This window comes from Acomys russatus, chromosome 25, assembly GCF_903995435.1.
Source record: "Acomys russatus chromosome 25, mAcoRus1.1, whole genome shotgun sequence".
Lineage (NCBI taxonomy): Eukaryota > Metazoa > Chordata > Mammalia > Rodentia > Muridae > Acomys > Acomys russatus.
The window spans coordinates 46,606,346-46,621,543 of NC_067161.1; the positions used below are offsets into that span (position 1 = coordinate 46,606,346).

General features: G+C 43.1%; 1 protein-coding gene across 1 annotated transcript in view; it reads right to left on the reverse strand.

The window, feature by feature from the left end:
* Dnah9 (dynein axonemal heavy chain 9) overlaps positions 1–15,198 on the reverse strand; it is a 328,265-nt gene that overhangs the window by 168,860 nt on the left and 144,207 nt on the right. The window contains 3 exon segments of the mRNA XM_051167603.1: positions 5,452–5,659; positions 6,116–6,289; positions 10,925–11,099. Coding sequence (XP_051023560.1) covers positions 5,452–5,659; positions 6,116–6,289; positions 10,925–11,099 — 557 coding nt within the window.

Here is a 15,198-nt window from a genome sequence, read left to right on the forward strand (position 1 = left end):
TGTGTTGGGAATCATCTGGAGTGTTTAACAAGTTTTATCTTCCTATTCAAGAGTGAAGAGAGTGGACTCTTGACACTGAACAGCATGGGTTAATGTAAAATGCAGCTGAGTGAGGAGGTAATTTTAAAAAAGAGCATGTGTGCTATTTTAGTGTACAAAATAACAAATATATGATAAAACTCATCAGCTGTGAAGAAAGATTGGTGGCTGTCTGGCTTAGGGCAGGTGGGAAGGATGGCAGTGAGGGTTATCAGAGACCATGAGGGAACCTGGAGTGGGGTATTCAGTAGTTCAGTAATAACAATGGTTTCATGGGCGTGTAGATACTTAAAAACCTACCAAAGTTTATACCTTTAACATGTAGTTTATTACACGTGTTATAACTCAATAACACTTTTTATAAAATGAAGCCTGTAAAATGGGAATTTTTTTTTTACCGGCTGTACATCTGACAGAGGGCTAAGTATCTAGAATGTACAAAGAATTTAAAAAATGAAACATCAAGAAAACAACTCAATTTTTCAAAAATGGAGCACAAAACTAAACAGAGTCCTCAAAAGATAAAACCTAAATGGTCGAGAAACATTTTTTTAAATGCTCAGCATCTTTGGTCACCAGGGAAACACAAATTAACATTACTTTGAAATTTCATCTTACACTAGACAGAATGAATAAGGTAAAGCAAAAACAAAAACAAATAAACAAAAAAAGCAACCACAAATGATGACAAATGCTGGCATGGGTGAAGGGAAAGGGGGAGACTTGCTCATTGCTGCCTAAGAGCACAAGGTGGCACAGACACCACAGAAACCAGAGTGGAGGCTCCTTGGAAACCCAGAAACAGATCTGCGTGATCCAGCAATACCATTCCTGGGCATATACTCAAAGGACCCTATGCCCTAAGACAGAGATGCCAGCCCATCTGTGTTCATCGCTGCTCTATTCACAATAGGCAGGTCATGAGAACAGCCTAGATGTCCATCAGCTGATAAATGGGCAGCGAAAATGTGATGTATTTGTACAATGGAATATTATTTAGCTGTTCAGAAAAACAAAATTATGCAAATTTCAGGTATGAAGCTGGAGATGGTCATTCTAAGTGAGATAATCTGATTCAAAAAAACAGCGTATGTGGGTTTTTTTTTTTTTTTTCTCTCTCCTTTGTGGCTGATAACATTGAGCCTTCAGACAGGTGTGTTTCATTTCAAATCAAATGACTCATAGACGTCAGAAAATTAGTAAGAGGTCGGTGTGCATGTGGGATCAGTTGCATAAAGAGTTAAAGGGTAATGATTTATCAGGAAGGATTAAGTTGGGGGTGAAAGATGGGAAAGCAGGGTAGAAAAGGAAAATATGGGGAATGACAAGCAACACTAAGGACCTTTCCAAAAAAAATTATATGGAAACCTACTACAGTAGAAGCTTCCTAGTGTGTGTCTGTATACCTATGTAGAATAGATAAAATAACTAAGATGGAGTTACTCTGATGGGTCACAGTGCCCTTAGCTGACACCACAGCCTAACAAACAAAAAGCCCAGTGCCATGAATGGGGTGCTTCTTTGGAGTTGTTGGCCAATGAGATCCACAGATCCCCAAACATTACAAGCTGTTGCTAATGCCCTTAACTACCCTCTGAGACTTGAGGACAAGACCCTATGATTGCTGACAGCATCGCATGCGTGGGTCAAAGAACATGAAGAAATCAAGCTGGTATTGATATGGAGGCTTTGTCCATCCATCCTTGCTCTAAGTTTCACAGTGCACATGAAAGGTACCACGTGCACTTTTGAAGAAGAAAAATGATCCTCGATCTTTCCCAGCTCTGAACCCTAGGAGCTACATTATTAATTGGCCCGGCAAGACATGCCTACTCTCACACTAGCGGCATGGCTGTCACAGGGGTAACTAATCACTAATTGATTGGAATAAATTCTGCTCCCAAACGTGAAAGCATAAAGCTGGCACCATTTTCAGGCCAGAAGCCTATGGCTAGATAGGCCATAGAACCTCGGGGAGAATTTACTACTATTAATCTTCTAAACGGATACAGTATTTCATTTACTCCCAGTGACTTATTGTTATGCTCACATGTTGATGTGTCTCTCAGTCCCCATCACAGAAGTTTGTACTTGCAATAGATGATGATTAGCCCAAAGATTCACAACTGGTCAAGGCGCAGAGAGTGAGTAATGCAGAATGCTTAGCCATAAGTGGGGCACATCTGCATCGCGCCATCTTCTCCCAAGGCTCAGGGATCATGGTGAAGAGACAGTGAGAGCGTGAGACAGAGCATGACTACAAGGGTCTTCTGCCACAGCAGGGCACATTGAAATGCACAGCAGTTGTGACAGCAGCATGTACAAGTCTCCTGCAAGCTCAAGCCAGACCAAACTGTAAGAATTAAGGGAGGCAGGCACTGAGCCCCACTCAGGGCCCAGGAGCTATTGCGATTGATGGTTACCAGGAGAGGCAGAATCAGTTTTCCTTAAGATCGTGGTTCCCTGATAGGCTGACCATGGTCCACTGGGAGGCCACACATCTAGTATATAGGCAGGACAAATCAGACTTGGTTAAAATGAGGAAAAGAAGACATGAAGTTGAGTGGGTAGGGAAGGGGTTAGATCTGAGAGGAGTTTGGCAGGGTGTGAACATGGCAAGAAAAAAACTGCACACGATTCTCAAAGAACTGATAAAAATTTAAAAAGAAAGTTATGCTGCTTTTCAGTGGATTGATGGATAAAAGAGCCTTGATTTATCCCCACAATAGAATTCAATGCAGGAGTGAAAATGAATGAAATAGGCCTGCATGTATCAAAACACTGATAAAAAGAAAAGTTGCCAAAGAGAACAGTATGATATACATTTTCGGTGTGTGCACGAGCACTCTATGTTTTATGACTACAAGTTGGTATCAAGAGTTTAATGATCCATACAGGGTTTGGTATTCTTATTAGTAAGGAGCTGCAAGGAGGATGGGTGAGGGCAGGTGCGCTACCATCTGTTGAATCTGGGTGGTAGTAAATGGGCATCTGCTATGTCACAGTCTGTGCTTTCTGTACCCTTGAAATATTTAATAATTTAAGAAATATTTAATTATCCATCCCACTCTCAGTGTTTAGCTCCCCCATGCCAGGGACCACTGCTGTTACCAGCTCCTTATATTTCCTTCTGGAGATAATATATATGTGCCATGGTGTGTGGCCATTTTTGTAATAAGCTTTTGTAACTTAAGAGTATCTTATAATACATTTTTTTCTATTTGTTTTTTTAAAGATCTCCCTCCCTCCCTCCCTCTCTCTCTCTCTCTCTCTCTCTCTCTCTCTCTTTGTGTGTGTGTGTGTGTGTGTGTGTGTGTGTATGAGTGCAGGTACCTATGGTGGCTGAACAAGGGTGCCAGATCTCCTGGAGCTGGAGTACATGTGGTTGTAAGCCACATAATATGGGTGTTGGGGGCTGAACCAGGGTCTTCTGCGAGAGTAGCACAGGCTCTTAACTCATGAGTCTTCTCTCCAGCCCCTCATATATATACATATATATGTGTGTGTGTATAATTCCCAATATATTATATGAGTATATATAAAAATAATATATAAATATGTAACATAATATATTTTATATGGGAAATATAAAATAAATATAATACATATGCATATTTCTTTTAAACCATCATATAGCGAGTGCTGTACACACTGCCCTGTATTGCTCCCTTTTTGTCCCTTGATAATGCTATGGAAATAATTCCAGCTTCACCCTTGGGAAGCTTTCTGTCTGTATTCCTGCAAATCGCCCCACTGCGTGAGTAACTGGGCTGCACCCCATCCCCTGCCATTGCAGACCCACTGTAAACTGCACGTTGTTTCTGTCAATATGCCACCTGCTTTGCACAGCTAAGCCATGTGCTTGTAGTCTTCCTAACCCACAGTGCCCTATCCTAGCAGCAGCTGAAACGCTGGCCTCTCAGACTAAGGGGTCTGTGGCAAGTGCACTGTTTCACCCGTCTGTTGAGTGAGTCCAGGTGGCTGTCTCTTGAGGTCATCAGCATCATTCAGTGCTTCAGGCCCTCTTTGACACTACGTGTCTAGCTTTCCCCTTTCCGATTGTTGGCAGAACCCTTTCTCCCAGCACTTGGCTGCTTGTTCAATAAGACCATTATTTAAAAAGAAAGAATTTACGAGTAACTGTAATAAGAACAATGGCGTAAAAACATAAAACTCATCATGTCCTAATGGATTTGTTGCATTTTACCATCATCTATGCCTGGAGGTTTTTCCTCTGTTCAGATCTGAGGGAGTATGGGGCAGTACGGTGGTGGGGGCATCTCTTTCTCAATGACTCCATGTTCTCTGACATTGTATTAGTACCTTGTAATACGCTGTGGTGGGAGTATTCACATCACAGGCATGAGCTTATCACACAAAAAAATGTTAAAGTGAACAAGTCCCAAGCAAAATGATGACAACTTAGGTCAGCATATCACTCATTGCCAAATATAAAAGCATCTTCTATCTAAATTGAGGCGTGTGTGTGTGTGCGTGTGCAATATATGTGTCTGTGTTTGTATATGTGCATGTGTGTATGTTTGTATGTGTTTAGTGTGTGCATGTGTATCTGTGTGCATGTATGTCTCTCTGTGTGTATAAGCTCTCCATCGTTCTAACAGCTACAATGGGCAGGGCAGAGAACAGGCTGTTCCTCAATCCCACTTCTACCTTCATTTTGCTGACGCCTTGTCTTGAATGGATCTTCAAAAGAAAATGTGTTTTTTTTTTTTTTTTTTGCATTGTTTTGAGAGACAGGGACTCCCTCTGTATCTCAGGCTGCTCTGGAACTCATTATGTAGTCTACACTGCCGATGGACTGGGGCTGACCTTCCTGCCTCTGCCTTCAGGTGTGGAGATCACAAGCATGTGCTATCATTTAAGACTTAGAAATGCTTTTCTTCAATGTGTTGCGTGTTCTTCACACACTAAGACCCTCTTGCAAGAGAGGACCAATGAGAAATGTCTTGCACATTGAGCCTACCTCCACCAAAAGGCCCTGAATGAACACTCATGAATAGCTCATGACTGACCCCAGGAGAATACAGAAAACAGTATGCGCAATGAGGCTTTTTTCTTGGCGTGACCTTAGGCAGCCATCCTCCTAACCTGAGTGAGCCTCTGATCCCATCTACTAGATTTGAGAGCCAAATGAAGTGATATCTGATGATGCTTCCAGGCCTGAGCCTACAAGGCCATGTAGGCCTCCAAGTGGTGCTGGGCTCTCTGAAGCCACGGGACTACTCTGATGGAATTTGACAGGCCATAGGTCATAGGAAGAAAGAGAGAAGGTGGCAGGGTTAACAGGTGCTGGGTACAAGGGACAGAGGTGAATGGCATGATGGAGGCCCATCCCTGAAAGCACAGAAGCTCTCTTAGCCTTTCAGCTGCTCACACCCCAAGCCGGCTTACCCTGCAGCATTGCCGATGTAGTATAGTAGTTGAAGGGCACATTTTTCACCATGTATTCCTCAGGGTCAAGGCTGGCCAGTTTTGCTCCCACCAGCACAGACTTGCCCGAGCCTGCAGAGCCGACCAGCATAACTGGCCGCCGCCGCTCCATAAGCCGCTCCATGAAGTAGCACACACGGATGGTCTCACTTGTGTGTACCAAACAAGCCTGGAACAGAAGATAATAGGCATACAATATAGCGCCGTGCTCTGGGACATTCCAGAAGAGGAGAGTCTGTCATAAGAAAGCTTGCCTAATAAGGATAGGTCTGAGTATCTTTCCTATCTTCCATTGTTTCTCCATCTTATAAACCTACTGTCACTGTACTCTGAAGTTCAACAGAGACCCACCATGGTCTTCTGTCTCCCACAGACATCTCCAAAGGGACTTTAGGATGTTATGTCCTTGCTAATTCCTGTCCTTTGTCCCTAATGATGCTGACTGGGCTCTCTATTTGCTTCCTTTCCTGTAGGGGAACCTGTTGCTTAATTATACCTATGATTTGAAAAAGGATGTAGCTGGGAACCAATTGGTTTATGCAAGGTCAAACACTCAATACCAGCAGGGGTCGCTGCTGAGCACCCTCAGGGGTACCCAGTCCCTGGGTTGCTCAATCCCACTTACCTGCAAAGGCATTTCAGGGTCAAATTCAAACTGGGGAATGAGCTTGGCCCAGGGCTCAAACTTCTTGGTTTCAGGGTCTATGTAGTAGTCAAAGACAGTTCCTTGGGAAGGAAACTTGACTGTTTTGAATTCAGTCAGCCACCATTTGCTGAACTCTGCCCGGTAGTCTATAAGCTGCAAAGATAAAGCTGGTCAGGATAGGGTCTACCAGAGTCCAAGGAAGGTAGTTCTGGTATTGACAAAGGTTGGGATACCAAGAGTTCCTACCTACCTATGTCTCTAGCCTAGGGCAGTGCCAGGTTCACAAAAGTCTACTTTCCAGAACCAAGAGTTAAACAGATTTCTATTCTTTATAAATGGCCTAGCATGTGGCCCATAGACAATGCACAATGGAATACATCACAGTTTCCCAAGAATGGAGAGAGTTGAGGGAGGAAGGGCATGAGGACACAGAGAGGATCAGGGGTGCCTGACCTGAAAGAACAAGTATAGACCAAGACTTCTCCAAGACAGAAACCAGTTCCCACCCTCCCAGACATATAAGATTGAGCAATTTCATGACATAAATATAGGTTGACAGCAAGGGACACAGTGCAGTTGAGCAAGAAAAGCCACAGAGGCTAGTCACAGCCTTCTGGGTCTCACTTTTGTCATCTAAAGATGAAGGCTCTAGAAAAGACTTCTAAGCTTCCTTCAAGACTTAATATAATATCTTATCTAGAAGCAGCAGAATACATAAAGCTTATTGGCCCTTCTGACAGAAATAATAGGTTGTGTGTACAATCTCCATGCCTAAATATAAAACACAGAGATAGAGTTGAACACCCATGCGCTCCATTGTGTCTAAGTTGAAGCCCAGCAACTCTCCAACACAGTAGGACCAAACTGCTAATACACAGAGATGAGAAATATCCCAGAAAAAGACAGACTGGCCATTGTAGGAGACAACCAGGAAGGGTAGGGCAGACACAGCATTCCAAGACCAGATGAATGATGGGGGCTGCTGTGGAGGAATGGATCTGTATCCTGAAAGAGGTGACACTTCCCATTTTACTGCCTTCTAAGTCAGTAGGATAGAATTATTCCATTTCAAAATGAGGATGGAAGCTGATCTGGTGGCACACACATTTGATCCCAGCAATCCAGATGCAGAAGCAGGTGGATAAAGAGTTTAGGGCTCGCCTGGGCTATATAGTAGGGCACTGTCTCAAAACAGTAAGAACACCAACAGCAAACCAAAATAGAAAAACCAAAACAAGAACATGAAAAGAGGCCAAAGCTATTGACAGGCTTATGTGTAGTTCTGATTCTGATTTCAATTTGAATTTAAGGGATGTTGTTGTCTTTTTCTCTCTAATCATAATCCCAGAGGAAACCCCCCTCCCTTTTCATTTTGGTTTTTAAAGAGAGTTTCTCTGTGTAGCCTTGGCTGTTCTGGACTCCCTTTGTACACAAGGCTGGCCTCAAACTCAGAGATACATATGCCTCTGCCTCCCTGAGAGCTGGGATTACAGGCATGCACCACCATACCAGGCTAGAAACTCCCCATTTGAGCTCATGGAGGAAGTCGTTGGAGACTCTTTTGGTTTCTAGGGAGCCCCCAAGTTGAGGCTCCCTCTAGAAAGGATGCGGCTGTCCATCTTCTCCCAATCTCACCTCAGTTCATCTTTGATCTACCTGGTTAGTTCTTGGCCAGGTCAGGACACACTAATTTGTTTTCCAGCCACCCCATAATCTGGCAGTTGACTTAAGCTTCCACTCTGACTGGAGACAAGGTGACCCCAGATGACTGTGCCACTGACCCCCTTTGTATTCCGCTCTGCAGGGCTCTTTGTAGCAATGTATTTTAATGAAATCCAGCCTCCCATGGCTTTTTACTCTGTTATGGCCAAGTCCTTTAACCTAGATGGCACTCACATGTTACTGGCAATCCTACTAGAGGATTTGGGGGTCTGATTTCACCACATTCAGTCATCACAATGCTCTGAATTATCTAGGCTGGTTAGAATGGTCTCTGCTTTGTATATGTAAGCTCCCAGCCCCAGTCTTGTGCTCTCTTTACCATGTCTCTGTGGGAGATCACTTTCTGTGATTCTTGCAAAGTATTTACCAGGACTGTGTTGCTATTTTTTTTTTTTTTAATTGAACCTTCCATGCTGGCATAGGCTCCATTTTTGTTTGGTGTGTGGTCTTAGTGACAGTAGTTAAATGAGGCATCATTGGTGGTGCTGATGTAAATATCTGGCCAAATTTCCACTCTCCAATTTACATCGCTTTTTGGTGTTTTTTCTTTAATGTAAGCTGTGCAGGATTCCGGGCACTCCCTGTTGCTGAAAGCTTTCTCCTGTGTCTCTCCCCATCAGCCAGCATGGCTGTCCATAGTTCCAAAAGCTTAAGACACCTGGGAGGGTGCTTTCTTCTAGGCTTTTAGAAAGAGTGGAGTAGATTTAAATATCTCGACATAGGTTGGAAAATTGACCAGGTGTCTTCATTCTGACACTCAACTGCTAAAGTGGGCAAGAAGCCCAGCAGTCGCTACCTGACATCTCAGCAGCTGCAAGGCCAGAGACTACAATTGATGGAAAAGATAAGCTTGTGCATTTGGGACCATTTTTGAGATTTCCAGCCAAGTCTCACACATCCTGCACACTCTGTCTTTGAGGGGAACCATAAAGCAGTCCAGGAAGCAGTCTGAAGAGCAGCCACAGAGGACTACAGAGCAGGAATAGAACTTTTCAGACGTCAAAGTCCCCAGCCTCCACATCTTTGCCTTCTCATCCTCAAGACAGGGATCAGGGAATGGCTCCTCCCGGGGAGCCTGGGAGAGGCACCCTGTGAAGCCTGAGTAGCATGCAGTAACGGGTGGGCACCAGAGCCAGCGCTCTCCCCATGAAGGAGCAAAGCATTTATTTCTCAGGCCTCACCCCTCTACCTTCTCAGATTCTTCAAATATGGCTTTGTCCTGTAAGGCTGAGACTTTTTAGTTTTCTTGGAAAATGAGCTCTAGAGGGCTTGGAAGATGGGTTAGTTGGTCAAGTGCTTGCCACACAAGAGGACCCGAGTTCAAGCTCCCACACCCATGTATGGGTTTGGTACAGCAGTACATGCCTATAGTCTCAGAGCTGGGAGTCTCTAGGGCATATCGGCCAGCCAGTCTAGATAGCCAATAAGCCCCAGGTCACAGTAAGAGACTTTCTCAAAAAATAAATTGTGGAGCAATTGAGGAAGATATGTGACACTGACTTCTGACCTCCACATCCATGTGTACACATGTGTATGTACACACACACACACACACACACACACACACCACCACCACCACCACCACCACCACCACCACCACACACAGCTAGTCCCACAGCCAATCCAAATCAGGAGTAAATTATAACTCTATAGTGGCCACAGCTTGTCTGGCATCCTGTTGTGAGACAGCACCAAATACTTCTGTATAGCTGAATTTTCAGGTTAGGAGAATATTGCTAGCAGACATGTATTTCCCATAATTTCTCCCCCACAGTCTCCCAGGTAACACTGACAGGTTACAGCCCAAGTCCTGTGAATGTTTTCTCTTTCCCTTTCCTGCTTCCCTTCCGTCTTTTGTTTTGTTTTGTTTCCATTTTCGTTCTTTTCTCGATGGTTTATCTTTGAACCTCTTTATTGATACATAAAGCTGCACATACTCAATGTGTACAATTTAGAGAGTTTTGAGCTAAGTATACACTTGTGAGATCATCATGATAATCAATGTGTAAACCTATCCACCCCCTCCTAACTGCCTTCCACTCATCTAATTTCTGTTATTATTGTTGTGTTTTGGGATAAGCATATCAAACATATAATCTCTTTATGATAATGTGCTGTTAGCAGGGAGGTATTAAGCTAAATAAGTCAGACACGGAGGGACTAATTCTACATATATATAATGAACGTAAAATAGGCAAACTCATAGAAGCAGAGGGTGGAATAATAATAGCCAGAGACTGTGGGGAACAGAAAGTAGTAAGCCAGGGTCAAATGTTTCATTCATACTAGGTGGAGAAATCCAAGACGAACAAATCTGAACAGAATTGTGCCCATAGTTAACAACACTTTAATGTGGATTTAAAAATTTGCTCACATAGTCCATGTTCTTGACGTCTTTATTACGTTGCATAATAGACCCAGTTATAAAACATTGGCTTGCATAATCTTGAATATTTTATATCTAGATAAAATATACTAAAGTAAAGAAAGGGGCTGTGGGTATAGGAAGGGTTAGGAAATCAAATGCCAAGATATTCTGAGTCAATATTTATTCCTCAACAGCATGAGACTGCACTGGTAACACCTGGTGATAAGTACCTCTTGGTTTCCTGTTCACAGTAAACATTTGAACCAACGTTCTCTGTGTTTAAAGGATATGGAGACACCGGGGGGCTGGGCGGGGGGGCAGGAACTCTGGTTGGCCACAGAGTAGCAGGTCCTTCTGAAGAGCTCTAGAAGGCTGAATATACGCCCCTCATTTAGGTGTCTATGGTACACCACATTCCTATCCCTCTCTATAGAACACAAGTCACCTGGCAGAGAATCCTGTACACACCCCTGGAGTTGTCTGAACCCCAACACTGCACAGCTTTCCATGAATGCAGAGATGTTTTCCCCTGCTCAGTAATCAACAGCTCCCCAAGCACACCACATCCTCTGTCTCAGCCTGTGAGGCCTCTACCGGCAAGGGGGGAGGGGCAACGTTTAAAGTTTGTGGGAGGGTCAGTTTTTTTTTTTCCCAGATGTATACTCCAACATGGTATTGACCTGAGCATGTCATCTTACCTGATCTTGGACCATGGCACCGCCAAATGCCCAGATGGCAGCGAACACAAAATACAGCTCATATACTTCCTTGGGGCAGTCTGCAGGGATGTCCTTCTTGGTCAGGAGGCACTCGAGCAGGTAGCACAACATCTGGATCATGCTCTGCTCTGGGACTGGGATGATCTTCTTAAATCTGCAGAGAGGGAGGGAGGGAGGGAGGCAGGGAGGGGATAGGAGGCAGGGAAGGAGGGAGAGAGAGAAAGGCTCTAAGACTCCATGAGTATTTCACTCTTTAGGTTCAAGTGCACAGCCATGGAAGCCCACTGGGTTCAGAGGGCTGGTGGTTTTTCATGTCCCTTGGGCACACAGAGGCCTATGGTACTAGGGAGGTCTTCACCAGCCATAGCTACTCCTGGGTCAGTTTCCTTTAAAAAATGAGAGCGCAGAGCCTTACTAGATAAGGTTTCTTGTCTCATCTGTCCTTTGTTGCCATCTTTTCCTTTCTTCTCCTTTGTTTGCCCTGAAATTTCCTTCCCAGTGTTTGGGGAGTGCAGGAGGCTGGGCAAAATGACTTGATGTTCATGTTTTTAGCCCATCCTGTAATTTCTTCAAAGTTCAGAGTAGAACTAAATGCTGGGGATGTAGCTGAGTGGTAGAGAGCTTGCCTGGTGTAGTCAAGGTCCTGGGTCAATATCCAGCACCGCATGTACGTACACATGTACACACACTTGTACACTCATACAGTCACATACTCTCACACATTCTCTCTCTTACACACGCACACACGCACACACACACACACACACACATGCATCCCTCCACCTGTCTGAACAGTATACATCATGTAAGTTTATACCCAACCCACATTGCATTCTGTCATGGGATGCTGTCCTCCTAGTCAGAGTCAGGGTCTCTAGAGGAACAAGTGGTGTGGCCAAGAGTAGGAAGGACTGCCTGGGGAAGGGCCAGTGTTCCTGAAGCTCCATCAGAGATGTGGCCAGCATCTGGGAGCCCGGGAAGGAACACCGAAGGACCTGAGATATGGACGCTGTGAAGTAAGACAGACCGCATTCATGCTGTATCCCCACCCACATTTCTCCTTCCCCTTGGTGCCTCTTTTCCTTTATGCATGATGCTAGCTTTGCATGTGACCATGCCAGAAGACACAGAAATAGCTTTTGACACAATCCAGCATGTTTCCATAATCAAAGCTCTGAAACAAAAATAGGAAGAGAAGGAACATCTCTCCAGATGATGACATCTGTATATCACAAACCTATAGCCAACATCGTAGTAAACAGGTAAACCTCAAAGCATTTCCTCTTAAGTCAGGGTTAAGGCAGAGGCACTATGTTCACTCTTTCCACTCTTACTCAAGAATTTTAGCTAAAGCACTAGCACAATAGAAGTAAATGAAAGGAATACGATCAGGAAAAGAAGTCAAAGCATCCTCATTTGTGGATGATATTAAAACTCTTGAAGAAAACTCTTAGATATGATTAATACTTTCATGGAAATTAATATACAAAATCAGCATCATACTGGGGCCAATCACCTGTGGATAGATATGTCATAGGCCCTGGGGAAAACCTACTAATATTTTGCTAAATGGACACAGTATTCAAACAACTCCCATGACTCATTGCTGTACCTGCAGATTAATGAGTCTCTCAGTCTTCTCTTGCAGTAGATGGTGGTTAATGCAGACACTCACTGCTGTTCAGTGTGAAAGAATTAGAGACTGCGGAGTGTTAAGCCCTAAACTGGAAGTCTATACTTCTCTCTGGAAGACTAAAGGGACCATAGCAGAAGAGGGGAAGAAAGATTGCAAAAGCCAGAGAAAGTAGCTAGCTATAAGAAAACAGTGCTTTCTAGACACACATGTCAGTTGCATGTATGAATTAAAGATAATTGTGACCACATGCACAAGACCAGTGTACACGCAAACCAGATAAAAATCTCAGCCTGGGGAAAAGAAGTAGGAACAAAGCCTGTTCCTGTGGAGGAATGGGGGAGGGGGCTATTGGCATTGGGTAGCTGCTGGGACAGGGAGAGTCAGTTTTCTTTAAGCCTGTGACTCATGGCAGGTTGGAGACTCTCCACAGCAGGTCTCACACTCAAGAGTGTTTGGGCAACCCAAACTGGACTTAATGTTTTCTTTTTCAAAGAGAGAGAATAAGAATTGCTGTGGAGAGGGGAGTTGGGTGAGGATGGATAGGGAGGGAAGTGTTTCATGGATCTGGGAGGAGTTTAAGGGGGGAGAAGTAAAGATGATTAAAATATATTATGTGAAATTCTCAAACAAGTATAAAATATTACCAAAAATCAGTATCCTTCCTAAATACCCAAAACCATCATGCTGAGAAAAAAATATGGAAAACGATTGCATTCACAATTGCTTCAAAATAAACTATGACATAACCTAAGGAAGCAAAAGACCTCCATAATGAAAACTTAAAATATTTAGGAAAGAAACTGAACAAGAGCTTAAAAGATGTAAAGACTTCCCATGTTTACTGATGTGAAGATTTAACATTGTGAACGTGTTACAGAAGTAATCTGTATATTCAGTGAAATATATATAAAATTTCAAATGACATTTATCACAGAACTAGGAAAAACTTAAGTTAATGTTGAAACACACATGCCATGGTTACCCAAAGCAATCTTAAGCAGAAATAACACAGCTGAAGATGTCACATCACCTGATCTCAAATTATGCTACAAAGCCACAGTGAAAAAGACAGCAAGGTATGGACATAAAAGCAGGCATAGAGACCAACAGGATATAATATATATTCTATAGATCAACCCACACAGCTACAGACAGCGAATTTTTGACAAAATTTCCAGAAGTACACACTGGAGGAAATACAGCTCTTCCAACAAATGGCGCTGAGAAAACTGGAACTCTCCATGTGCAAGAATGAAACTAGAACCCTCCTTGTCCATCTACAAAACAATTAACTCCAAATGAACAATGGCCTTAATGTAAGACCTGAAGCTCTGAAACTGCAAGAGGGAAAATAGAGAAATACTTCAACATATAGGCATAGGTAGGAAGTTTCTGAATAAGACTCTAGTTGCTCAGAAAATGTGAGGGATTGATAGGTAGGTTCCCCATGAAATCATAAAGCTCCTATGCCGGACAGGAAATAGCCCAGAGAAGAAACAGTCAATGGGAAGAGAGAAAATCTTTTATAGTTATATATCTGATAGAGGATTACTATCTAGAATATATAAAGAACTCAAAAAACTAAACAATCCCCCAAATAACTCAATGAAAAAAAAAAAAGCACTTATAAAATGAACAGAGAGCTCTAAAAAAAAAAAAACCCCAAAAGTCAATACACATGTGGAAAAATGTTCATCCTCACTAGCCACCAGAGAAATGCAAATCATAGCAAACCCTGAGAAGTCCACTCCAGTCAGCATGGTTGTCACTGAGGAAAAAAATAGTAACAACTGCAGTTAAGGATGTGAACAATAGGACACACACACACACACACACACACACACACACACACACACACACACAGATATAATATTACTGGTAAAATGTAAACCAGACAAGCTACTGGTGAGTTTCTAAAACAAAACAAAACAAAACAAAACAAACCCCTAATAATATGTCTACCATGTGGCCCAACAATAGCAGGCCTGGGTACTTACTGGAAGACCTCCAAGTCAGCATTTCACAGAGTTGAAGCACTACTCACAATAGCTGAGTTATAGACTCAACCTGGGTGTCCAGTAACAGAGGACAGAAAAATGTGGCATACACACACAACAAAAGCTTTCTTCTGTTGTAAAGAATGAAGCTGTGACATTTGTAGGGAAATGAATGCAGTTAGAGATGGCCATAGTAAGCAGGTGAAGCTAATTTCAGGAAGATGAGTATCTTTTTATTTGCAATTCCTAGATTTTATATAAACACATTATAGCATGTGTGCATTCATGATGTGAAAGTAAAAGTGAAACTTGTCCAGGAGAACAAAGAGGACCAATGGGCATGGGGGAACGGTTATGAAGGAGAGCTGCTGAGGGCGCAACAGATACAGTTGGACAACAATGCCATTATGTACATAGTAGCATGTACAATGAATATACACAATAAAACAAAACAAAACAAAATCTTATTATGTGTTGGTATCACCCAGGGTCCTCGGAGACCCTAAAATAAAAGGGACAAGCGATTGCATAGCAGCTTCCTTCGAGACTGAAACATTCTATTCTGCAGGGAAGCTCTTTCAGATAGAAGATGAACAACTTAAAATCCCTTCAGGAAGCCC